This window comes from Oncorhynchus kisutch, unplaced genomic scaffold, assembly GCF_002021735.2.
Source record: "Oncorhynchus kisutch isolate 150728-3 unplaced genomic scaffold, Okis_V2 Okis03b-Okis08b_hom, whole genome shotgun sequence".
Taxonomy (NCBI): Eukaryota; Metazoa; Chordata; class Actinopteri; order Salmoniformes; family Salmonidae; genus Oncorhynchus; species Oncorhynchus kisutch.
In genome coordinates, this window is record NW_022261980.1 from 11,204,034 (window position 1) to 11,228,956 (window position 24,923).

Sequence of the window (24,923 nt, forward strand, 5' to 3'; positions counted from 1 at the left end):
TGTCATAGAAGACAGGTTCATAAGGCATTCATAACCCACATAGGCTTCAGGTTGAATTTAGGGGTGCAGGCAATGTATTCCTATGGGGAGAGAAGTCAATGCAAACTCTTTGAAGTAAACACCTTCTTTTAACTATTAAGGGTTAATGCCACACGGTCAACGTTAGGCTTGCACGGATCGGGAGGACCTCAGGTACGTTCCTGAGGTCGAATTGTGCTTCTCACCTTAACGGTTCTCTCACTGTCACCCAAAAACAAATCACATTGAGGGCCAGCCTTCATTTTGGGCCTACTTTTCTAATGGTCGCTGTGCTTAGACCGAGCGAGCTACGGTCAAGCGGGGCATCTTGTTGAACTCGGCACGGCCTAGAGAATATGGAAATGCCATTGTAGGCTTTGTGTGTCTTTAAGCACCGCACTTTGTCACTCCATCCTTGCTGTGTGTGTGTTTCTGTGTGTGTGTGTGTGAGAGAGAGCTTTTCTTTGACATCTGTTGGGAGAAATGACTGACGTACAGTTTATGGGGGTTGCCTAATCACACATATGAAGTTTTGAAAAGACCTGACCTTTTTAACCCTTGGAAAATGCCACTGTGACACCATTTAAGGCACTTCCGGTTGGCACAGGAAGCTATAAATAAACTCATATTCTGATTGAGGTATGCCTTTACATAATCCTGAGTTTTAAGTCTTTACGTTAAGAACTGAGTTATTTACGGAGGGTTTAGGGAGTGTGTGTTATTTCAGAAAATCATAAAAAATCACAGAAATCTCGCAGAGCTCCGCAGCACACTTTAAAAAGATTCGTAAGAACACCCTGCAACTGGATCTGTAACCGTTGAAAAAAAAAACACCTATCCGTGAACATCACCAATCTGTCGTTGTACGATTTCTCTTAAATACATTTCATGTGTCGTAAGTGCATAGTACTGGTGCAAATGCTTACTAGCCGACCAGGTGAACCTATCTGTCGATGTGCCCTTGAGCAAGGCACTTCACCCTAATTGCTCCTGTAAGTGGCTCTGGATCAGAGCGTCTGCTAAATGACTAACATGTAAATAGAAAATGTAAATCAGGTCAATCTCTCTGCCAAGAGATTAGCAGAGACTAGTTCAAGATGTACAGAATTACTGTAACTCACAACTTTATTTCCCCTTTCGTTTCAGGTTATTATGAAAAGGTATTTTAATCTTTGTTTCCCAGTTCAATAAAACCAGTTATACCTGTCATAAAGAGAACATGTCCAGGGTGAGTTACGAAGGAAACAATGTTGGCCTCTGCTCTGACATTCCTCCTGAATGGATGGTGTGTCTGAGAAGGTATAAAGGTTTGGAGGTTGGATGCTGGAGGCAGATAGGTAGAGAGGAATCCTCCAGAGAGATCCAGGCATCATGTCCTCCTCCACACCGGTGTTGCTGCATCTGCTGCTACTGGTCTCCCTGGCTTCAGCGGGACACTTCTATGGAGGCTCCATGTCTGTCACCCCCAAAGGGAGGAATGCTGACGGAACATTCAAGGTGAGAGATATTCAGGGGATCATGGTCTGCTCCCAATTCTGATATTTTGCCCACACACACACACACACACACACACACACACACACACACCTTCACATATGCTGCTACTATCTGTTAATTATCAATGCATAGTCACTTTATCCCTAATACCTACATGTGCATATTACCTCAATTACCTCGACTACCCCGTACCGCTGCACATTGACTCAGTACCGGTACTCCTTATATATAGCCTTGTTATTGTTATTGTATTGGGTTACTATTTTTCCTTTAGTTAATTAAGCAAATTGTTCTTACTTGTTTAAAACTCTGCATTGTTGGTCAAGGGCTTGTCACTCAGCATTTCACGGTAAGGACTACTACACCTGTTGCATTCAGCGCAGGTGACAAATAATAACTAATGTTTTTATTTGATTAGATTCTGAAGGGTATTCGCATTTGGTTGGACTCTTCAGAAATGTTGAATCACATCACGTCTATTCCAATACAATTCATTGTAATACGGTATACTAATAAGAGTCATTGCAATAATTGTGACTTTATATCAATTATATTCAATCACCATGTATTGTTTTATATAGCATATGAGTATTTATGCTTTAATTAATGGTGTGCAAAGTTTTGTTCTTATCAAATGAATGAGAAATAAGAGGCTGTAGAATAAATACATTAGAGATGTATTCAGCTTTTGCATCAATGCAAAATGAGCACCCTGGTATTTTCAGAAGGGAATAAATAACACAAGTTAATATTTCTAAATGTGTTTGTTTTTCCATTTGTTATGTTTTATTCAGTCTGAACATAACAGGTGAACATGTTTCACTGGTCTAAACTCTTAGCAGATATGGTGCATGTGTGTAGGACAGAGAAAGGAACCGTTGTGCACCGGTTCTGTCATTGTAGTAAGTTAGTGTATTTCTGGTGCTCTCTATCCATACAGCCACTCAGATCATATTAGACATGGACTTAGAACAGTCTCCAAGCCATTACCTCCTTAATTACATGACAAATGCCACGCTTGACTCGGACAAGCTAAGGTTGCAGTTGATAACAATTCCCTACTTTGCAGATACATTTATTCTTGTATTTTGGAGAGAAAAAAGAAGACAAACCAACCACTTTTCAATTAAAGCATGTTTCAACAGGTTGCAGACGTTTTGCCATTAGACAAATTTAACAGTAGATTCATAGACCCGGGCGGTAGCGTAGCCTAGTGGTTAGAGCATTGGACTAGTAACCGATAAGCTGTTTCAAAACAACAGCGTTAATTAAACTTCATCAGTCTAATGAGGTTTTATTGCCCCATTACAATGTGACTTTCTGTTCTCCAGGTGGATTTACGCTACAAGAATACCCATGATTGGTGTGATTACTCTTACTGGTATTGTTCCTCGGGGAACTGCGGCTCTTCTATCAAAGATGTCAGAGGCACAATTGACAGCAGCAGCAGAGGACGGAGTGGTTACAACAACCAGTGGTGTGAAACTGAAACTGTCGAGACCAGAAATATCCCCAGTGATAAACCTTTTCAATTGATGCAAGTTTGTTATGAAATACATGTAATCAATTTATTTAACACGCATTGTGCACAATGACTCATGTTAAACTCACATCTGGTAAAATGGTTTTAGCTATACTGTTAAAACCTACCTCTACAAGGTAGACTCCCCTCTGAGTTTTTTTTTCAAAGACTGTGACGAAGACGCTCGGTAAATTATATGGAGGGTTTGATAACATTCCATCCCAAGTGACCACTTACCTAAATATGGTTTGTTGTTGTAACAGACAAAACAGCTGCTGTTGGATCCCAACAGTAAACCATCTTGGATATTGGAGCCTGGAAACACAAGTGGATCTGGGAACAAGATCTGATACTGGTGAACCCAACAGATCTCCAGTCACAGCCATTCTTCCTTTCATACGGTAACAACTTTCTGACTCCCAAAACATTACCTCTTTGAACCGATCAGCTTTATCTATATATCCAATATAGGTTATTATATATTATTATATATATTATTATATATATTATTATATATTATTATATATATTATTATATATATTATTATATATTATTATATATATTATTATATATATTATTATATATATTATTATATATATTATTATATATATTATTATATATAATATTGAAATCCTAATTAGACATATTCCTACATTTTTGGCTGGCGGTAAGGAGGCGCAAGTGTCAAACTCAAGTTAATTAGCAATTTTGTGATGTAAAAAAATAGCGCAATAGCATTTTCCTACCCTGACATCAGCAATTGATCGGTTTAACTTCAGCTCATTTGTGTTAAAGTGGGCGGGGGGCCATGTTTTAAAGTGGGCGGGGGGCCATGTTTTAAAGTGGGCGGGGGGCCATGTTTTAAAGTGGGCGGGGGGCCATGTGTTAAAGTGGGTGGGGGGCCATGTTTTAAAGTGGGCGGGGGCCCATGATTTAAAGTGGGCGGGGGGCCATGTTTTAAAGTGGGCGGGGGGCCATGTGTTAAAGTGGGCGGGGGGCCATGTTTTAAAGTGGGCGGGGGCCCATGTGTTAAAGTGGGCGGGGGGCCATGTGTTAAAGTGGGCGGGGGGCCATATTTGAGGTGTGTCCAGGGGCAGCCCCCACACCGGTCCGTTCTTTTTTCTCCAGGCCCCGATCATTAGCCAGATATTATCATGTTGTGCAACAAAAACAAACCCTCTGGGCTATTTATTATGGTGGCTGTAACTGTATTCAGACATTTAGCCTATTTAAACAAGTTGTTGTTGGGTTTTTATTAGAATTGGATAAGAATTATACACTGTCTTTTCAGGCCTTATCAATAGCCTAGTGAAATTGATTTTGCTAATTGACTACGTTTGGCATTTCCATGTCCAGACTGCAATTTACAGTAGGCCTTGCCCCTATATCACTGCACATGCTATGGCCTATGTTCATTTCCATACTGAAGCAATACAATGGAAAATGAAAAATGGATCGATGATGGCTAGAAGACCGGTGACGTCGAACGCCGAGCACCGCCCGAACAAGGAGAGGCAACGACTTCGGCAGAAGTCGTGACACTATTTAACTAACTAGACTGTAACGAACCAACATTCTAACTGGAGTTGATGACATCACAATAAATATATAAAATACCGTAAATACACAACTTGAAGCAACCACATGTTTATCCATGGAACACATTCTGATTGGCCAGTGAGGGGTCAAAGCTTCGACACACCCACAACTGGTTTATTCATTGACTTGTCTAGTTAAATAAAGGTTAAATAAAATACAGAAATACAAATCAAGGCTCAGCCCCTTTTGCACCACTGCCAGCAACTGCACATATAATTGTGGTGGTGAAAATAACTAAAATGTAGCTCTACTGCCAGCTCTTAGACTAACCGTTGTGTTAGGTTTGTTCAAATAGAGCCCGTAGAATTTACTCATTTCATATGTTGTATTTCTGACTCCTGTCATTGTAGTGTTCCCCAGAACTGTCAGAGGTCCTACAACCTCATGGCCTTTGACCCTGACGGTGATCGTGTCAGATGCAGATACGGATTGGTCAGACCTGAGTGCGATAGGTGTGATCAGCCTTCAGGTTTCTACCTGGATCAGGTTGGTGTGGGCAGTTATTTTCAACACCTTGAATCTCATGTGATTGTTGATATATTGTCTTTGGTCTTAACCAGCTATTCCATTTGTGTTCTAACCTCTTCACTGTTAGGGCTCTTGCTCCTTACAATACGGCTACACTTCAACGAGTGGCGTCTATGGGTTTGAGCTAGTTGTAGAGGACTTTCCTAACCAACACATCACCCTGTCCTACACCGATGGCTCTAGTTCCTCCAGGGCACCGCTTCATGCAGGGAGACGCCGACGCGCCAGCTACCAAACAACCGTCTCCTATCCCTGGAGCCAAACCACCACCACTCCTTCTCCTTGGTGGTGGTGGAGCCAAACCACCACTGTCGCCCCCTGGCCCACTACCACCACCACCACCCCGCCCACTACCACCGCCCCCTGGCCCACTACAACCACCCCCTGGCCCACTACCACCACCACCCCGCCCACTACCACCACCACCCCCTGGCCCACTACCACCACCACCCCCTGGCCCACTACCACCACCACCCCCTGGCCCACTACCACCACCACCCCCTGGCCCACTACCACCACCACCCCCTGGCCCACTACCACCACCACCCGCTGGCCCACTACCACCACCACCCCCTGGCCCACTACCACCACCACCCCCTGGCCCACTACAACCACCCCCTGGCCCACTACAACCACCCCCTGGCCCACTACCACCACCCCCTGGCCCACTACCACCACCACCACCACCACCACCACCACACCCACTACCACCACCCCCTGGCCAACTACCACCACCACCACCCTGCCCACTACCACCACCAGGCCCACTACCACCACCCCCTGGCCCACTACAACCACCCCCTTGCCCACTACAACCACCCCCTTGCCCACTACAACCACCCCCTGGCCCACTACCACCACCACCAGGCCCACTACCACCACCACCACCACTACCACCACCACCAGGCCCACTACCACCACCACCTGGACCACCACCACCCCAGGAAGCCTGTATCCCTCCACTGCTCCCCTCAGCAAACTCCCTCTGCATTTCTCTCTTCTGGGTGAGAGACTCCTCTTCTGATGGTTAACAATGCATTTGATTTATTTATTTATTGAACCTTTGCCTATTTAACTAGGCAAATCAGTTAAGAACAAATTCTTATTTAAAAAGACAGCCTACTGGGGAACAGTGGGTTAACTATCTTGTTCAGGGGCAGAACGAAAGATTTTTACCTTGTCAGCTCGGGGATTAAACAGGGCAACTTTTTGGTTACTGGCCCAACGCTCTAACCACTAGGCTACCTGCCACCCCCTGGATGGAGGATTGGACATATGTATTCTTTAAACAACATCAAACATGGCATTTATTTGTGAAGTATTGGCCTTTACTTGTGTACGTTTGTGTTCTTTTCCACTTCAGTGGACTCTAGTGTTCCGTCCTGCGATGAGGGTATGTACCTGCCCAGGTTCGTGCAGCCGACACCACACAACGGAGAACATCTCCACGCCGAGGTCAACAAAGAGCTGGAGTTCAGGGTCAAGGCCGAGGCTACACACTCAACGTAAGAGACATGATAGTCTATAATACAGTATTGTACCCAGGATTATATTTCTAGTGCTTGAACTCCTGGTTGTAACAGGTCATCCTGGCTGTAACAGTCCGTCCTGGCTGTAACAACACATCCTGGCTGTAACAGTGCGTCCTGGCTGTAACAGGTCATCCTAGCTGTAACAGTTTAGTCCTGATTTTAACAATAGATCCTGGCTGTAACAGTCCGTCCTGGCTGTAACAGTCCGTCCTGGCTGTAACAGGTCAACCTGGGTGTAATAATGCATCCTGGTTGTAACAGGTCATCCTGGCTGTAACAGTCCATCCTGGCTGTAACAGTCCGTCCTGGCTGTAACATGTCATCCTGGCTGTAACAATGCATCCTGGCTGTAACAGGTCATCCTGGATGTTACAGTCCGTCCTGGCTGTAACAATGCATCCTGGCTGTAACAGTCCGTCCTGGCTGTAACATGTCATCCTGGCTGTAACAATGCATCCTGGTTGTAACAGGTCATCCTGGCTGTAACAGTCCGTCCTGGCCGTAACAATGCATCCTGGCTGTAACAGTCCGTCCTGGTTTTAATAATGCATCCTGGCTGTAACAGGTCATCCTGGCTGTAACAATGCATCCTGGCTGTAACAGTCCGTCCTGGATGTAACAATGCATCCTGTCTGTAACAGTCCGTCCTGGATGTAACGATGCATCCTGGCTGTAACAGGTCATCCTGGCTGTAACAGTCCATCTGGCTGTAACAATAGATCCTGGCTGTAACAGTCCGTCCTGGCTATAACAATGCATCCTGGCTGTAACAGTCCGTCCTGGCTGTAACAATGCGTCCTGGCTGTAACAGGTCATCCTGGCTGTAATAATGCATCCTGGCTGTAACAGGTCATCCTGGCTGTAACAGTCCATCCTGGCTGTAACAATGCATCCTGGCTGTAACAGGTCATCCTGGCTGTAACAATGCGTCCTGGCTGTAACAGGTCGTCCTGGCTGTAACAGTCTGTCCTGGCTGTAACAATGCTTCCTGGCTGTAACAGTCGTCCTGGCTATAATAATGCATCCTGGCTGTAACAGGTCATCCTGGCTGTAACAGTCCGTCTGGCTGTAACAATAGATCCTGGCTGTAACAGTCCGTCCTGGCTGTAACAGGTCACCCTAGCTGTAACAATGCATCCTGGTTGTAACAGGTTATCCTGGCTGTAACAGGTCATCCTGGCTGTAATAATGCATCCTGGCTGAAACAGGTCATCCTGGCTGTAACAGTCCATCCTGGCTGTAACAATGCATCCTGGCTCTAACAGGTCATCCTGGCTGTAACAATGCATCCTGGCTGTAACAGGTCGTCCTGGCTGTAACAGTCTGTCCTGGCTGTAACAATGCTTCCTGGCTGTAACAGTCCGCCCTGGCTGTAATAATGCATCCTGGCTGTAACAGGTCATCCTGGCTGTAACAGGTCATCCTGGCTGTAACAATGCATCCTGGTTGTAACAGGTCATCCTGGCTGTAACAGTCCGTCCTGGCTGTAACAATGCATCCTGGCTGTAACAGTCCGTCCTGGTTGTAATAATGCATTCTGGCTGTAACAGTCCGTCCTGGCTGTAACAATGCATCCTGGCTGTAACAGTCCGTCCTGGCTGTAACAATGCATCCTGGCTGTAACAGGTCATCCTGCCTGTAACAGTCCGTCTGGCTGTAACAATAGATCCTGGCTGTAACAGTCCGTCCTGGCTGTAACAGGTCACCCTGGCTGTAACAATGCATCCTGGTTGTAACAGGTTATCCTGGCTGTAACAGTCCGTCCTGGCTGTAACAATGCATCCTGGCTGTAACAGGTCATCCTGGCTGTAACAATGCATCCTGGCTGTAACAATGCGTCCTGGCTGTAATAATGCATCCTGGCTGTAACAGGTCATCCTGGCTGTAACAATGCATCCTGGCTGTAACAGTCCGTCCTGGATGTAACAATGCATCCTGTCTGTAACAGTCCGTCCTGGCTGTAACAATGCATCCTGGCTGTAACAGGTCATCCTGGCTGTAACAGTCCGTCTGGCTGTAACAATAGATCCTGTCTGTAACAGTCCGTTCTGGCTGTAACAGGTCACCCTGGCTGTAACAATGCATCCTGGCTGTAACAGTCCGTCCTGGCTGTAACAATGTGTCCTGGCTGTAATAATGCATCCTGGCTGTAACAGGTCATCCTGGCTGTAATAATGCATCCTGGCTGTAACAGGTCATCCTGGCTGTAACAATGCATCCTGGCTGTAACAATCCGTCCTGGCTGTAATAATGCATCCTGGCTGTAACAGGTCATCCTGGCTGTAACAGGTCATCCTGGCTGTAACAATGCATCCTGGTTGTAACAGGTCATCCTGGCTGTAACAGTCCATCCTGGCTGTAACAATGCATCCTGGCTGTAACAGTCCGTCCTGGCTGTATTAATGCATTCTGGCTGTAACAGTCCGTCCTGGCTGTAACAATGCATCCTGGCTGTAACAGTCCGTCCTGGCTGTAACAATGCGTCCTGGCTGTAATAATGCATCCTGGCTGTAACAGGTCATCCTGGCTGTAACAATGCATCCTGGCTGTAACAGTCCGTCCTGGATGTAACAATGCATCCTGTCTGTAACAGTCCGTCCTGGATGTAACAATGCATCCTGGCTGTAACAGGTCATCCTGGCTGTAACAGTCCGTCTGGCTGTAACAATAGATCCTGGCTGTAACAGTCCATCCTGGCTGTAACAGGTCACCCTGGCTGTAACAATGCATCCTGGTTGTAACAGGTTATCCTGGCTGTAACAGTCCGTCCTGGCTGTAACAATGCATCCTGGCTGTAACAGTCCGTCCTGGCTGTAACAATGCGTCCTGGCTGTAATAATGCATCCTGGCTGTAACAGGTCATCCTGGCTGTAATAATACATCCTGGCTGTAACAGGTCATCCTGGCTGTAACAGTCCATCCTGGCTGTAACAATGCATCCTGGCTGTAACAGGTCATCCTGGCTGTAATAATGCATCCTGGCTGTAACAGGTCATCCTGGCTGTAACAGTCTGTCCTGGCTGTAACAATGCATCCTGGCTGTAACAGTCCGTCCTGGCTGTAATAATGCATCCTGGCTGTAACAGGTCATCCTGGCTGTAACAGTCCATCCTGGCTGTAACAATGCAACAATGCATCCTGGCTATAACAGTGCAGTCCTGGCTGTAACAATGCATCCTGGCTATAACAGTGCAGTCCTGGCTGTAACAATGCATCCTGGCTGTAACAATGCATCCTGGCTCTTACAGTGCATCCTGGCTATAACAGTGCATCCTGGCTGTAACAGTTTAGTCCTGATTTTAACAACACATCCTGGCTGTAACAGTTTAGAAATATTTTCTTCTGCAATCAATTATTTAGCTTAATGCAGCCTACTGTATACGTTCACCAAAAGGTCTAAGAACACCAAGAGTTTTCCAATTAAGAGTAAATGTATTTTCTGTGATTGATCTGGATTGGTGTGGCTGTCGCTTTGCTAAGTGAGATGCTTGTGACGTCCAATTCTTGATGTCACCCCACATAAATTGCAATTTAAAAACGGTTAAGGTAAGAGTTAAGGTTAGGTAAAGTTTTTTTTAAATAAAAAAATATACATATATTTCACCTTTTATTTAATAACCAGGAAGGCGAGTTGAGAACAAGTTCTCAATTACAACTGCGACCTGGCCAAGATGAAGCAAAGCAGTGCAACACAAACAACAACACAGAGTTACACATGGAATAAACAAAACATGCAGTCAAAAACACAATAGAAAAGTGTATATATACAGTGTGTGCAAATGAGGTAAGATAAGGGAGGTAAGGCAATAAATAGGCCATATTGGTGAAATATAATAATGACAATTTAGCAATTAAACACTGGAGTGATAGAGACTGGAGTAATAGATGTGCAGAAGATGAATGTGCAAGTAGAGATACTGGGGTGCAAAGGAGCAAAAAATAAATAACAGTATGGGGATGAGGTAGTTGGGTGGGCTATTTACAGATGGGCTATGTAAAGGTGAAGTGATCTGTGACCTGCTCTGACAGCTGGTGCTTAAAGTTAGTGAGGGAGATATGGGTCTCCAGATTCAGTGATTTTTGCAATTCGTTCCAGTCATTGGCAGCAGAGAACTGGAAGGAAAGGCGGCCAAAGGAAGAATTGGCTTTGGGGGTGACCAGTGAAATATACCTGCTGGAGCGCGTGCTACGAGTGGGTGCTGCTATGGTGACCAGTGAGCTGAGATAAGGCGAGGCTTTACCTAGCAGAGACTTATAGATAACCTGGAGCCAGTGCCTTTGGCGACGAATATGAAACGAGGGCCAGCCAATGAGGTCATACAGGTTGCCATGGTGGGTAGTAAATGGGGCTTTGGTGACAAAAAAAATGATGGCGCTGTGATAGACTACATCCAATTTGCTGAGTAGAGTGTTGGAGGCTATTTTGTAAATGACATCGCCGAAGTCAAGGATCGGTAGGATAGTCAGTTTTACGAGGGTATGTTTGGCATAATGACTGAAGGATGCTTTGTTGCGAAATAGGAAGCCGATTCTAGATTTCATTTTGGATTGGAGATGCTCAATGTGAGTCTGGAAGGAGAGTTTACAGTCTAACCAGACACCTAGGTATTTGAAGATGTCCACATATTCTAAGTCAAAACCGTCCAGAGTAGTGATGCTGGACGGGCGGGCAGGTGCTGGTAGCGATCGGTTGAAGAGCATGCATTTAGTTTGACTTGCATTTAAGAGCAGTTGGAGGCCACCGAAGGAGAGTTGTATGGCGTTGAAGCTCATCTGGAGGTTAGTTAACACAGAGTCCAAAGAAGGGCCAGAAGTGTACATAATGGTATCGTCTGCGTAGAGGTGGATCAGATAATCCTCAGCAGCAAGAGCGACATCATTGATGTGTACAGTGGTTTAAGTTAGGGGAGAGGTTAAGGTTAGGGTTCGGATTCAGGGTTTGGTCATCCAAGGATCCCACTTAGCATTTACCTTTTCCGTTTGATCTCCTTTCTAGGATTAATGATGTCATCGTCAGTGGACCTATGAACATCACCAATGTCATGACTACCCAGGGGGAGTTTGTCATCCGGTGGACACCCATCCGGGACAATCTGGGGGAGTATTTCCCCATTTGCTTCATCACTGAGGGGATTTCTGGGTAGGTCTTATGTTTTATAATGCTAGAAATATCACCAGAACTGCTCTTCTACTTCCTGTACGTTCTGCTACTTCCTGTACGTTCTGCTACTTCCTGTATGTTCTGCTACTTCCTGTATGTTCTGTGACTTCCTGTACGTTCTGCTACTCCCTGTACGTTCTGCTACTTCCTGTGTGTTCTGCTACTTCCTGTGTTCTGCTACTTCCTGTATGTTCTGTGACTTCCTGTACGTTCTGCTACTCCCTGTACGTTCTGCTACTTCCTGTGTGTTCTGCTACTTCCTGTGTTCTGCTACTTCCTGTATGTTCTGCGACTTCCTGTACGTTCTGCTACTTCCTGTATGTTATGCTACTTCCGGTGTGTTCTGCTACTTCCTGTATGTTCTGCTACTTCCTGTACGTTCTGCTACTTCCTGTACGTTCTACTACTTCCTGTACGTTCTTTTACTTCCTGTATGTTCTGTGACTTCCTGTACGTTCTGCTACTCCCTGTACGTTCTGCTACTTCCTCTGTGTTCTGCTACTTCCTGTGTGTTCTGCTACTTCCTGTATGTTGTGCTACTTCCCTCTGGAGTTTCCTCTTTATATGATATTTAATTTCACATGAGAGAGAGAGACTAATAATACATGTAATGATGATATTGTGCCGTTGTTCACCCTGATCTTCTCTAACACTTTCAGATCAAGTGTCTATCAGTCTGAGATGAGATGTGTTGTGGTGGAGGTCGGACGCAGAAAGGGTTTGTACATTCTTCCACCATCAATATGTTGTGGTGTGTGATTGTACAATATGCTGTGGCGTGTGATTGGACAATATGCTGTGGTGTGTTATTGTACAATATGCTGTGGTGTATGATTGGACATTATGCTGTGGTGTGTGATTGGACAATATGCTGTGGCGTGTGATTGGACAATATGCTGTGGCGTGTGATTGGACAATATGCTGTGGTGTGTGATTGGACAATATACTGTGGCGTGTGATTGGACAATATGCTGTGGCGTGTGATTGTGCAATATGCTGTGACGTGTGATTGGACAATATGGTGTGGCGTGTGATTGGACAATATGCTGTGACGTGTGATTGGACAATATGGTGTGGCGTGTGATTGGACAATATACTGTGGCGTGTGATTGGACAATATGCTGTGGCGTGTGATTGGACAATATGCTGTGGTGTGTGATTGGACAATATGCTGTGGTGTGTGATTGGACAATATACTGTGGCGTGTGATTGGACAATATGCTGTGGCGTGTGATTGGACAATATGCTGTGGTGTGTGATTGGACAATATGCTGTGGCGTGTGATTGGACAATATACTGTGGCGTGTGATTGGACAATATGCTGTGGCGTGTGATTGGACAATATGCTGTGACGTGTGATTGGACAATATGCTGTGGTGTGTGATTGGACAATATGCTGTGGTGTGTGATTGGACAATATGGTGTGGCGTGTGATTGGACAATATGCTGTGGCGTGTGATTGGACAATATGCTGTGGCGTGTGATTGGACAATATGCTGTGGCGTGTGATTGGACAATATGCTGTGGCGTGTGATTGGACAATATGCTGTGGCGTGTGATTGGACAATATGCTGTGGCGTGTGATTGGACAATATGCTGTGGCGTGTGATTGGACAATATGCTGTGGTGTGTGATTGTATAATTGTGCACTTTAATAACAGACGCTCTGAATACTGTATGATACATACTATACCTAGACAACACATCTGAATACTGTATGATACATACTATACCTAGACAACACATCTGAATACTGTATGATACATACTATACCTAGACAACACATCTGAAATCACCAAACATGAAGGAAAGATAAAAATGAAACTCGAAATGACCCCAACCAACTCAAATCATGGGTCACAGTCAGACTGTTTTGATTAAGACATTTATGCAAAAGGAAGAAATACAACAATAAGAAAATATCTCCCGTGACAGTCAAAGCCAAGGTGGTGTGTGACGAGACCAAGATGACGGTCGAAGTGGAGAAGTCCTCTGTTACTGAAATTCACGAGGACCACCTCCGCCTCAACGATCCCAGTAACTCTGCCTGCGACCTGCAACGCCTCTCTAACAGCACCCACATCATTGGAGTCATCCCCCTCAATGCCTGTGGCACTCAGATAGAGGTGAGGCCTCCGAGATGTCAAATATTATAGTGGGATGACACATGTACAGTATTCCTCTTTGTGTGAGACCCATTCACTCCTGTGTGTCTGTCTGCGTTCTCTATATTGAACCTGGTTCGAGGGGATATTCACCCCAAGGCACCAGCTCGGCTGACAGATCTGGAATTGGTAGTGTTTAAGATGTAAGATGTAGTGTTTTGGTGAGGGGTGGATTTATGCTGCCTGTGGGAAGATCTGCCCTCAGAACAGTTTTGCATCAAAAGAGACACCAACATGCTCACTCATAACCCCAAGAGGTTCACAGCAACATCAGAACTGAACCGATTGATCTTGATGACGTGTGTAAAGTTCAGTGCCCACAAAAGTAACTGTCTAGATGATTTTCCTCTCCATCTCTCTCAATCCAGGAGGACGACGACAACCTCATCTTCAAGAACCAAATCACCACCTTCGACAACCCCAACGACATCATCACCAGGCACCACCAGGTGGAGTTCCAGTTCTACTGCCAGTACGCCAAACGTGGCAACGTGTCCCTGGGCTTCACTGCACACAGGGACAGCATCACGGTGGTGGAGAAAGGCTTCGGCACGTTCACCTACCAGTTTGAGTTCTACCAGACCAGCCAGTTCGCCAACATGGTGGATCCCCGTGACTACCCGTTAGACGTGGAGGTGAAGCAGATGATCTACATGGACATCGAGGCGGTCTCCACTGTGAACAGCACTGAGCTCTTCGTGGAGTCCTGCAGAGCGGCGCCGTACGACAACCCCGACTACCATCCCACCTACCCCATCATAGAAAACGGGTGAGACTGAGCACACAGATTCAGATCAGCTTTATTAGCACGAGTGGCAAGGCTACTGTTGGTAAAGCAAAGTGAGATAAAGACATCAACAATAACATTCAAAATAATAATAATAGTAATGGTGATTAGAGAAAGGAAACACACTCATATATATTAAAATATAAACACTGAGGCATTCATCAACCTCAGGGTGGACACTTGTCAGTACTGTGAGATGATAATAGAAACGACAGGTTTGAGACATTTGTATAAACGCTGGGGAGAATTCTAGACTAAAAGATTGTTTTACTGCACTTACTGTATGTACTTTACATATTTACTGTACTCTAGGTTTTAACTGTGTGTTTTTTTACCAGGTGCATTGTGGACGAGACGGTTCAAATCTTCTCACCGCGTCACCAGAGGCATTTCCAGTTCGGAATGGAAGCTTTCAAATTCATCGGAATGCATGACCAGGTAAATGGGGACAGATTGCTGCATCATTCAAGGATCGTATCAAGGGTTATATCCTCTCAGTTCAGTGACCTTTGCACCCTCTGGCTATAGATGTACATCAGCTGTTCAGTTACCTTTGAACCCTCTGGCTATAGGTGTACAACAGCTGTTCAGTGACCTTTGAACCCTCTTGCTATAGGTGTACATCAGCTGTTCAGTGACCTTTGAACCCTCTGGCTATAGGTGTACATCAGCTGTTCAGTGACCTTTGAACCCTCTGGCTATAGGTGTACATAGGCTGTTCAGTGACCTTTGAACCCTTTGGCTATAGATGTACATCAGCTGTTCAGTGACCTTTGAACCCTCTGGCTATAGGTGTACATCAGCTGTTCAGTGATCCTGTGTGAGGCTGGGAACCCCAACACCCGGTGTGCCCAGGGCTGCGTCAACTCCACCTCCCCCCAACCTGCTGGTCACCACCACCACCGCAAGAGAGAGGCCGCCATGCAAACTGCCAAACACCACATCTCCCAGGGTCCTTTGCGCCTGAGAAAGAGTTCAGAGAGCTCAGGTAAGCTAACCCTGAGGGAAACGGCTGTAGCTTTAGATGAGCTACAAATCAAATGTTGTACTTTGTGTTATTGACGATACAGTATATTACAGTATATCATCAATGGTCCTCTGTAGCTCAGTTGGTAAAGTGTGACACTTGTAATGCCAGGGTTGTGGGTTCATATCCCAGAAGAAAATACATGAGGATGTACCACTACGTTGCTCTGGTTAAGAGAGTGTCTGCTAAATGACGACACATTTAGGAAGGACTCTTCTACAGTGGAATCGTTCAACAGGAAATAACATCTCTGCATAAACAGGTGTTTTTTTGGTTTCACAAAGAGTTTCTGTGTTATAAAAGGTGTTTGTGTGTTTTCTTGTCTTCCCAGTGACCAACGTGAACATGGGGTTGATGGTTGGGTGTATCATAGCAGCCGTTGCCATGCTGTGCGGAGTGATGCTCTACAAGTCCAAAACATCAGGCGTTAAATACCAGCCCCTGACAACATTTGAGACTTAGTCCCATGGCAGCCATCCTTTCACATGTAGTCTGCATTATAGAAAGAAGGATGGTGGGAAATATTGAACATTTGAAAAGTGGTCTCTGACTTTAACAATGAAATGTCTCTTGAGATCAATACAAGAATATGCATTAATCCGTAAACGTACTTAGCGGTGACTCTGATTATAACAATGTGTCTTGGCTGACCAGGTAAAAAGTTCTGAATAGGCACTCGAGCACCAGTAGGATTGCAGGTATCATATATCACAGGAAGCTGCTGAGGGGAGCACAGCTTATAATGTCTGGAATGGAGAGAATTGAGTGAATGGTATTTGATTCCACTCTACTCGTTTCACTCCAGCCATTACCATGGTCCCGTGATCCCCAATTAAGGTGCCACCAACCTCCTGTGATGTATATATATATATTTACTGTAGCCTGTTCCTATACACATTTGACCCATATAGTGCCCTCTAGTGTACAAATGAAATGTTATATACAAAGACAGAACAGCTATAATCCACATAACAACCGTAGAGGTTTGGCCCAAATGTCTCCTACAACTTGTTTGACCAGTTTAACTCCTGCTTCTTCCTACTGTCTGTATTGTGATGTGGGGAAAGTCATGTCATACTGGGATGTACTCTGAAATATTTGACCCTGGTCACATTCTGGAAAGCTTTCTATATAGGCCAGGGTCTGTTGAACCAGGGATCACTTACATTTATTTGTTGTGATTGTGTTACATCAAAATGGAACCCTGGTTAAAATAAATGTTTAGTCTATATGATGTACTGAATTACTGTAAAATTGTCCTTTCAAATAAATGAATGTATTTGTATTCATTTTAGCCATTATGTCTTATGTCTTATTATGAAACATTAAAATACAATGTAAATAGCATCTTTGTGTATCTAAAATAGTGTGTATGATTCTTCCTGGATCCACTAAAAATGAATGCCGCTTGTGCCTCCCCACATGATCCAACATGGCTGCCCTGTTACATGTGGCCATCAGTGGAGCAGGAGTGCTTTGATCCAACATGGCTGCCTTGTTACATGTGGTCATCAGTGTAGCAGAAGTGCTTTGATCCAACATGGCTGCCCTGTTACATGTGGTCATCAGTGGAGCAGAAATGCTTTGATCCAACATGGCTGCCCTGTTACATGTGGCCATCAGTGTAGCAGAAGTGCTTTGATCCAACATGGCTGCCCTGTTACATGTGGCCATCAGTGGAGCAGGAGTGCTTTGATCCAACATGGCTGCCCTGTTACATGTGGTCATCAGTGTAGCAGAAGTGCTTTGATTTGCATTCTGCTTAGGAAATGTAGACCTATAGGCCTAATGCAAAGAAATGATTTATAGATGTTTTTTAAATGAGTGAATTCCTTGTTGTTTACACAATTCATCTTGATGTTTACTGGAATAAAACTCAACTCTAAATAAGTTGACATCAGTGGATGTTTCTGAGGGGAGGACGGCTCATAATAATGTCTGGAACGGAGCGAATGGAATGGCATTAAACTCAAGGTAACCAAGGAAACCAGGTGTTTGATGTATTTGACACCATTCCATCTAACTCCTCTCCAGACATTATCAATGACTTGTCCTCCCCAATTAAAGTGGCACCAACCTTCTGTGGTTGACACAGTTCAGTGTTGAATACATGTGGGTCATTCTTGGGCTGGGGTAATATTTCAGTCCCCTTTTTATATTATATTTCAAGTATTGGGTCACCGAAATGAAACGTTAACAGATTTTGTATAAACATTGAAATGTCCAGTATAATGAATTGAAATAAATATAGTATTCATTTAAAGCTTATTATAAAAAACATCTTATTTTTTAAGCTGACACTAAGAATTGTGTCATGTCCCCCAGGCGTTTGACATCATTTTTACTTGGGAAATTAATGTGAAAATGTGCACATAATTAATACCTTCTCACATTAATGTAAACAGATGTGTGTTATTTTGTTGAGAGTTTTATCAAATAAATACATGATTATTGATTAAAATGACATAATTTGACCTCTGTCCCTCAGTCTATACTCAACCCCGTCACACCAACCAAACTCTGGTAATAAAAATGCTCCGTCCACCCTTTATGTGCCATCACTGTGCAGCCGTCTTCATCGACCTTGCCAAGGCTTTCGACTCTGTCAATCACCATATTCTTATCGGCAGACTCAGTAGCCTCAGTAGCCTCAGTCCACCCTTTATGTGCCATCACTGTGCAGCCGTCTTCATCGACCTTGCCAAGGCTTTCGACTCTGTCAATCACCATATTCTTATCGGCAGACTCAGTAGACTCAGTAGCCTCAGTAGCCTCAGTCCACCCTTTATGTGCCATCACTGTGCAGCCGTCTTCATCGACCTTGCCAAGGCTTTCGACTCTGTCAATCACCATATTCTTATCGGCAGACTCAGTAGCCTCAGTAGCCTCAGTCCACCCTTTATGTGCCATCACTGTGCAGCCGTCTTCATCGACCTTGCCAAGGCTTTCGACTCTGTCAATCACCATATTCTTATCGGCAGACTCAGTAGCCTCAGTAGCCTCAGTCCACCCTTTATGTGCCATCACTGTGCAGCCGTCTTCATCGACCTTGCCAAGGCTTTCGACTCTGTCAATCACCATATTCTTATCGGCAGACTCAGTAGCCTCAGTAGCCTCAGTCCACCCTTTATGTGCCATCACTGTGCAGCCGTCTTCATCGACCTTGCCAAGGCTTTCGACTCTGTCAATCACCATATTCTTATCGGCAGACTCAGTAGCCTCAGTAGCCTCAGTAGCCTCAGTCCACCCTTTATGTGCCATCACTGTGCAGCCGTCTTCATCGACCTGTCCAAGGCTTTCGACTCTGTCAATCACCATATTCTTATCGGCAGACTCAGTAGCCTCAGTAGCCTCAGTCCACCCTTTATGTGCCATCACTGTGCAGCCGTCTTCATCGACCTTGCCAAGGCTTTCGACTCTGTCAATCACCATATTCTTATCGGCAGACTCAGTAGCCTCAGTAGCCTCAGTCCACCCTTTATGTGCCATCACTGTGCAGCCGTCTTCATCGACCTTGCCAAGGCTTTCGACTCTGTCAATCACCATATTCTTATCGGCAGACTCAGTAGCCTCAGTAGCCTCAGTAGCCTCAGTCCACCCTTTATGTGCCATCACTGTGCAGCCGTCTTCATCGACCTGTCCAAGGCTTTCGACTCTGTCAATCACCATATTCTTATCGGCAGACTCAGTAGCCTCAGTAGCCTCAGTCCACCCTTTATGTGCCATCACTGTGCAGCCGTCTTCATCGACCTTGCCAAGGCTTTCGACTCTGTCAATCACCATATTCTTATCGGCAGACTCAGTAGCCTCAGTAGCCTCAGTCCACCCTTTATGTGCCATCACTGTGCAGCCGTCTTCATCGACCTTGCCAAGGCTTTCGACTCTGTCAATCACCATATTCTTATCGGCAGACTCAGTAGCCTCAGTAGCCTCAGTCCACCCTTTATGTGCCATCACTGTGCAGCCGTCTTCATCGACCTGTCCAAGGCTTTCGACTCTGTCAATCACCATATTCTTATCGGCAGACTCAGTAGCCTCAGTAGCCTCAGTCCACCCTTTATGTGCCATCACTGTGCAGCCGTCTTCATCGACCTTGCCAAGGCTTTCGACTCTGTCAATCACCATATTCTTATCGGCAGACTCAGTAGCCTCAGTAGCCTCAGTAGCCTCAGTCCACCCTTTATGTGCCATCACTGTGCAGCCGTCTTCATCGACCTTGCCAAGGCTTTCGACTCTGTCAATCACCATATTCTTATCGGCAGACTCAGTAGCCTCAGTAGCCTCAGTCCACCCTTTATGTGCCATCACTGTGCAGCCGTCTTCATCGACCTTGCCAAGGCTTTCGACTCTGTCAATCACCATATTCTTATCGGCAGCCTCAGTAGCCTCAGTAGCCTCAGTAGCCTCAGTAGCCTCAGTCCACCCTTTATGTGCCATCACTGTGCAGCCGTCTTCATCGACCTTGCCAAGGCTTTCGACTCTGTCAATCACCATATTCTTATCGGCAGACTCAGTAGCCTCAGTAGCCTCAGTCCACCCTTTATGTGCCATCACTGTGCAGCCGTCTTCATCGACCTTGCCAAGGCTTTCGACTCTGTCAATCACCATATTCTTATCGGCAGACTCAGTAGCCTCAGTAGCCTCAGTCCACCCTTTATGTGCCATCACTGTGCAGCCGTCTTCATCGACCTTGCCAAGGCTTTCGACTCTGTCAATCACCATATTCTTATCGGCAGACTCAGTAGCCTCAGTAGCCTCAGTAGCCTCAGTCCACCCTTTATGTGCCATCACTGTGCAGCCGTCTTCATCGACCTTGCCAAGGCTTTCGACTCTGTCAATCACCATATTCTTATCGGCAGACTCAGTAGCCTCAGTAGCCTCAGTCCACCCTTTATGTGCCATCACTGTGCAGCCGTCTTCATCGACCTTGCCAAGGCTTTCGACTCTGTCAATCACCATATTCTTATCGGCAGACTCAGTAGCCTCAGTAGCCTCAGTAGCCTCAGTCCACCCTTTATGTGCCATCACTGTGCAGCCGTCTTCATCGACCTGTCCAAGGCTTTCGACTCTGTCAATCACCATATTCTTATCGGCAGACTCAGTAGCCTCAGTAGCCTCAGTCCACCCTTTATGTGCCATCACTGTGCAGCCGTCTTCATCGACCTTGCCAAGGCTTTCGACTCTGTCAATCACCATATTCTTATCGGCAGACTCAGTAGCCTCAGTAGCCTCAGTCCACCCTTTATGTGCCATCACTGTGCAGCCGTCTTCATCGACCTTGCCAAGGCTTTCGACTCTGTCAATCACCATATTCTTATCGGCAGACTCAGTAGCCTCAGTAGCCTCAGTCCACCCTTTATGTGCCATCACTGTGCAGCCGTCTTCATCGACCTGTCCAAGGCTTTCGACTCTGTCAATCACCATATTCTTATCGGCAGACTCAGTAGCCTCAGTAGCCTCAGTCCACCCTTTATGTGCCATCACTGTGCAGCCGTCTTCATCGACCTTGCCAAGGCTTTCGACTCTGTCAATCACCATATTCTTATCGGCAGACTCAGTAGCCTCAGTAGCCTCAGTAGCCTCAGTCCACCCTTTATGTGCCATCACTGTGCAGCCGTCTTCATCGACCTTGCCAAGGCTTTCGACTCTGTCAATCACCATATTCTTATCGGCAGACTCAGTAGCCTCAGTAGCCTCAGTCCACCCTTTATGTGCCATCACTGTGCAGCCGTCTTCATCGACCTTGCCAAGGCTTTCGACTCTGTCAATCACCATATTCTTATCGGCAGCCTCAGTAGCCTCAGTAGCCTCAGTAGCCTCAGTAGCCTCAGTCCACCCTTTATGTGCCATCACTGTGCAGCCGTCTTCATCGACCTTGCCAAGGCTTTCGACTCTGTCAATCACCATATTCTTATCGGCAGACTCAGTAGCCTCAGTAGCCTCAGTCCACCCTTTATGTGCCATCACTGTGCAGCCGTCTTCATCGACCTTGCCAAGGCTTTCGACTCTGTCAATCACCATATTCTTATCGGCAGACTCAGTAGCCTCAGTAGCCTCAGTCCACCCTTTATGTGCCATCACTGTGCAGCCGTCTTCATCGACCTTGCCAAGGCTTTCGACTCTGTCAATCACCATATTCTTATCGGCAGACTCAGTAGCCTCAGTAGCCTCAGTAGCCTCAGTCCACCCTTTATGTGCCATCACTGTGCAGCCGTCTTCATCGACCTGTCCAAGGCTTTCGACTCTGTCAATCACCATATTCTTATCGGCAGACTCAGTAGCCTCAGTAGCCTCAGTCCACCCTTTATGTGCCATCACTGTGCAGCCGTCTTCATCGACCTTGCCAAGGCTTTCGACTCTGTCAATCACCATATTCTTATCGGCAGACTCAGTAGCCTCAGTAGCCTCAGTCCACCCTTTATGTGCCATCACTGTGCAGCCGTCTTCATCGACCTTGCCAAGGCTTTCGACTCTGTCAATCACCATATTCTTATCGGCAGACTCAGTAGCCTCAGTAGCCTCAGTCCACCCTTTATGTGCCATCACTGTGCAGCCGTCTTCATCGACCTGTCCAAGGCTTTCGACTCTGTCAATCACCATATTCTTATCGGCAGACTCAGTAGCCTCAGTAGCCTCAGTCCACCCTTTATGTGCCATCACTGTGCAGCCGTCTTCATCGACCTTGCCAAGGCTTTCGACTCTGTCAATCACCATATTCTTATCGGCAGACTCAGTAGCCTCAGTAGCCTCAGTAGCCTCAGTCCACCCTTTATGTGCCATCACTGTGCAGCCGTCTTCATCGACCTTGCCAAGGCTTTCGACTCTGTCAATCACCATATTCTTATCGGCAGACTCAGTAGCCTCAGTAGCCTCAGTCCACCCTTTATGTGCCATCACTGTGCAGCCGTCTTCATCGACCTTGCCAAGGCTTTCGACTCTGTCAATCACCATATTCTTATCGGCAGCCTCAGTAGCCTCAGTAGCCTCAGTAGCCTCAGTAGCCTCAGTCCACCCTTTATGTGCCATCACTGTGCAGCCGTCTTCATCGACCTTGCCAAGGCTTTCGACTCTGTCAATCACCATATTCTTATCGGCAGACTCAGTAGCCTCAGTAGCCTCAGTCCACCCTTTATGTGCCATCACTGTGCAGCCGTCTTCATCGACCTTGCCAAGGCTTTCGACTCTGTCAATCACCATATTCTTATCGGCAGACTCAGTAGCCTCAGTAGCCTCAGTCCACCCTTTATGTGCCATCACTGTGCAGCCGTCTTCATCGACCTGTCCAAGGCTTTCGACTCTGTCAATCACCATATTCTTATCGGCAGACTCAGTAGCCTCAGTAGCCTCAGTCCACCCTTTATGTGCCATCACTGTGCAGCCGTCTTCATCGACCTTGCCAAGGCTTTCGACTCTGTCAATCACCATATTCTTATCGGCAGACTCAGTAGCCTCAGTCCACCCTTTATGTGCCATCACTGTGCAGCCGTCTTCATCGACCTGGCCAAGGCTTTCGACTCTGTCAATCACCATATTCTTATCGGCAGACTCAGTAGCCTCAGTCCACCCTTTATGTGCCATCACTGTGCAGCCGTCTTCATTGACCTTGCCAAGGCTTTCGACTCTGTCAATCACCATATTCTTATCGGCAGACTCAGTAGCCTCAGTAGCCTCAGTCCACCCTTTATGTGCCATCACTGTGCAGCCGTCTTCATCGACCTTGCCAAGGCTTTCGACTCTGTCAATCACCATATTCTTATCGGCAGACTCAGTAGCCTCAGTAGCCTCAGTCCACCCTTTATGTGCCATCACTGTGCAGCCGTCTTCATCGACCTTGCCAAGGCTTTCGACTCTGTCAATCACCATATTCTTATCGGCAGACTCAGTAGCCTCAGTAGCCTCAGTAGCCTCAGTCCACCCTTTATGTGCCATCACTGTGCAGCCGTCTTCATCGACCTTGCCAAGGCTTTCGACTCTGTCAATCACCATATTCTTATCGGCAGCCTCAGTAGCCTCAGTAGCCTCAGTAGCCTCAGTAGCCTCAGTAGCCTCAGTCCACCCTTTATGTGCCATCACTGTGCAGCCGTCTTCATCGACCTTGCCAAGGCTTTCGACTCTGTCAATCACCATATTCTTATCGGCAGACTCAGTAGCCTCAGTAGCCTCAGTCCACCCTTTATGTGCCATCACTGTGCAGCCGTCTTCATCGACCTTGCCAAGGCTTTCGACTCTGTCAATCACCATATTCTTATCGGCAGACTCAGTAGCCTCAGTAGCCTCAGTCCACCCTTTATGTGCCATCACTGTGCAGCCGTCTTCATCGACCTTGCCAAGGCTTTCGACTCTGTCAATCACCATATTCTTATCGGCAGACTCAGTAGCCTCAGTAGCCTCAGTCCACCCTTTATGTGCCATCACTGTGCAGCCGTCTTCATCGACCTTGCCAAGGCTTTCGACTCTGTCAATCACCATATTCTTATCGGCAGACTCAGTAGCCTCAGTAGCCTCAGTAGCCTCAGTCCACCCTTTATGTGCCATCACTGTGCAGCCGTCTTCATCGACCTTGCCAAGGCTTTCGACTCTGTCAATCACCATATTCTTATCGGCAGACTCAGTAGCCTCAGTAGCCTCAGTAGCCTCAGTCCACCCTTTATGTGCCATCACTGTGCAGCCGTCTTCATTGACCTTGCCAAGGCTTTCGACTCTGTCAATCACCATATTCTTATCGGCAGACTCAGTAGCCTCAGTAGCCTCAGTAGCCTCAGTCCACCCTTTATGTGCCATCACTGTGCAGCCGTCTTCATCGACCTTGCCAAGGCTTTCGACTCTGTCAATCACCATATTCTTATCGGCAGACTCAGTAGCCTCAGTAGCCTCAGTCCACCCTTTATGTGCCATCACTGTGCAGCCGTCTTCATCGACCTTGCCAAGGCTTTCGACTCTGTCAATCACCATATTCTTATCGGCAGACTCAGTAGCCTCAGTAGCCTCAGTAGCCTCAGTCCACCCTTTATGTGCCATCACTGTGCAGCCGTCTTCATCGACCTTGCCAAGGCTTTCGACTCTGTCAATCACCATATTCTTATCGGC

At 46.3% G+C, this 24,923-nt stretch overlaps 1 protein-coding gene across 1 annotated transcript; it reads left to right on the forward strand.

The window, feature by feature from the left end:
- Positions 1-1,339: 1,339 nt before the first annotated feature.
- On the forward strand, positions 1,340-17,183 carry LOC116359573 (uncharacterized). The gene is made up of 14 exons (XM_031812407.1): positions 1,340-1,515; positions 2,847-3,052; positions 3,301-3,438; positions 4,987-5,122; positions 5,232-5,572; positions 5,927-6,168; positions 6,528-6,669; positions 11,693-11,836; positions 12,517-12,575; positions 13,793-13,983; positions 14,391-14,791; positions 15,148-15,247; positions 15,602-15,797; positions 16,168-17,183. The coding sequence occupies exons 1-14, from the start codon at positions 1,390-1,392 to the stop codon at positions 16,296-16,298; spliced, it is 2,553 nt and encodes an 850-aa protein (XP_031668267.1). The 5' UTR covers positions 1,340-1,389; the 3' UTR covers positions 16,299-17,183.
- The last annotated feature ends 7,740 nt before the right edge of the window (positions 17,184-24,923 follow it).

Excerpts from the sequence above, each read along its gene's own strand:
- LOC116359573 (XM_031812407.1), top strand. The coding sequence starts at position 1,390 with ATGTCCTCCTCCACACCGGTGTTGCTGCATCTGCTGCTACTGGTCTCC. Across the intron at positions 5,123-5,231 it reads CAGGTTTCTACCTGGATCAG|GGCTCTTGCTCCTTACAATA; the intron begins GTTGGTGTGGGC and ends CTTCACTGTTAG. Across the intron at positions 6,169-6,527 it reads TCTGCATTTCTCTCTTCTGG|TGGACTCTAGTGTTCCGTCC; the intron begins GTGAGAGACTCC and ends TTTCCACTTCAG.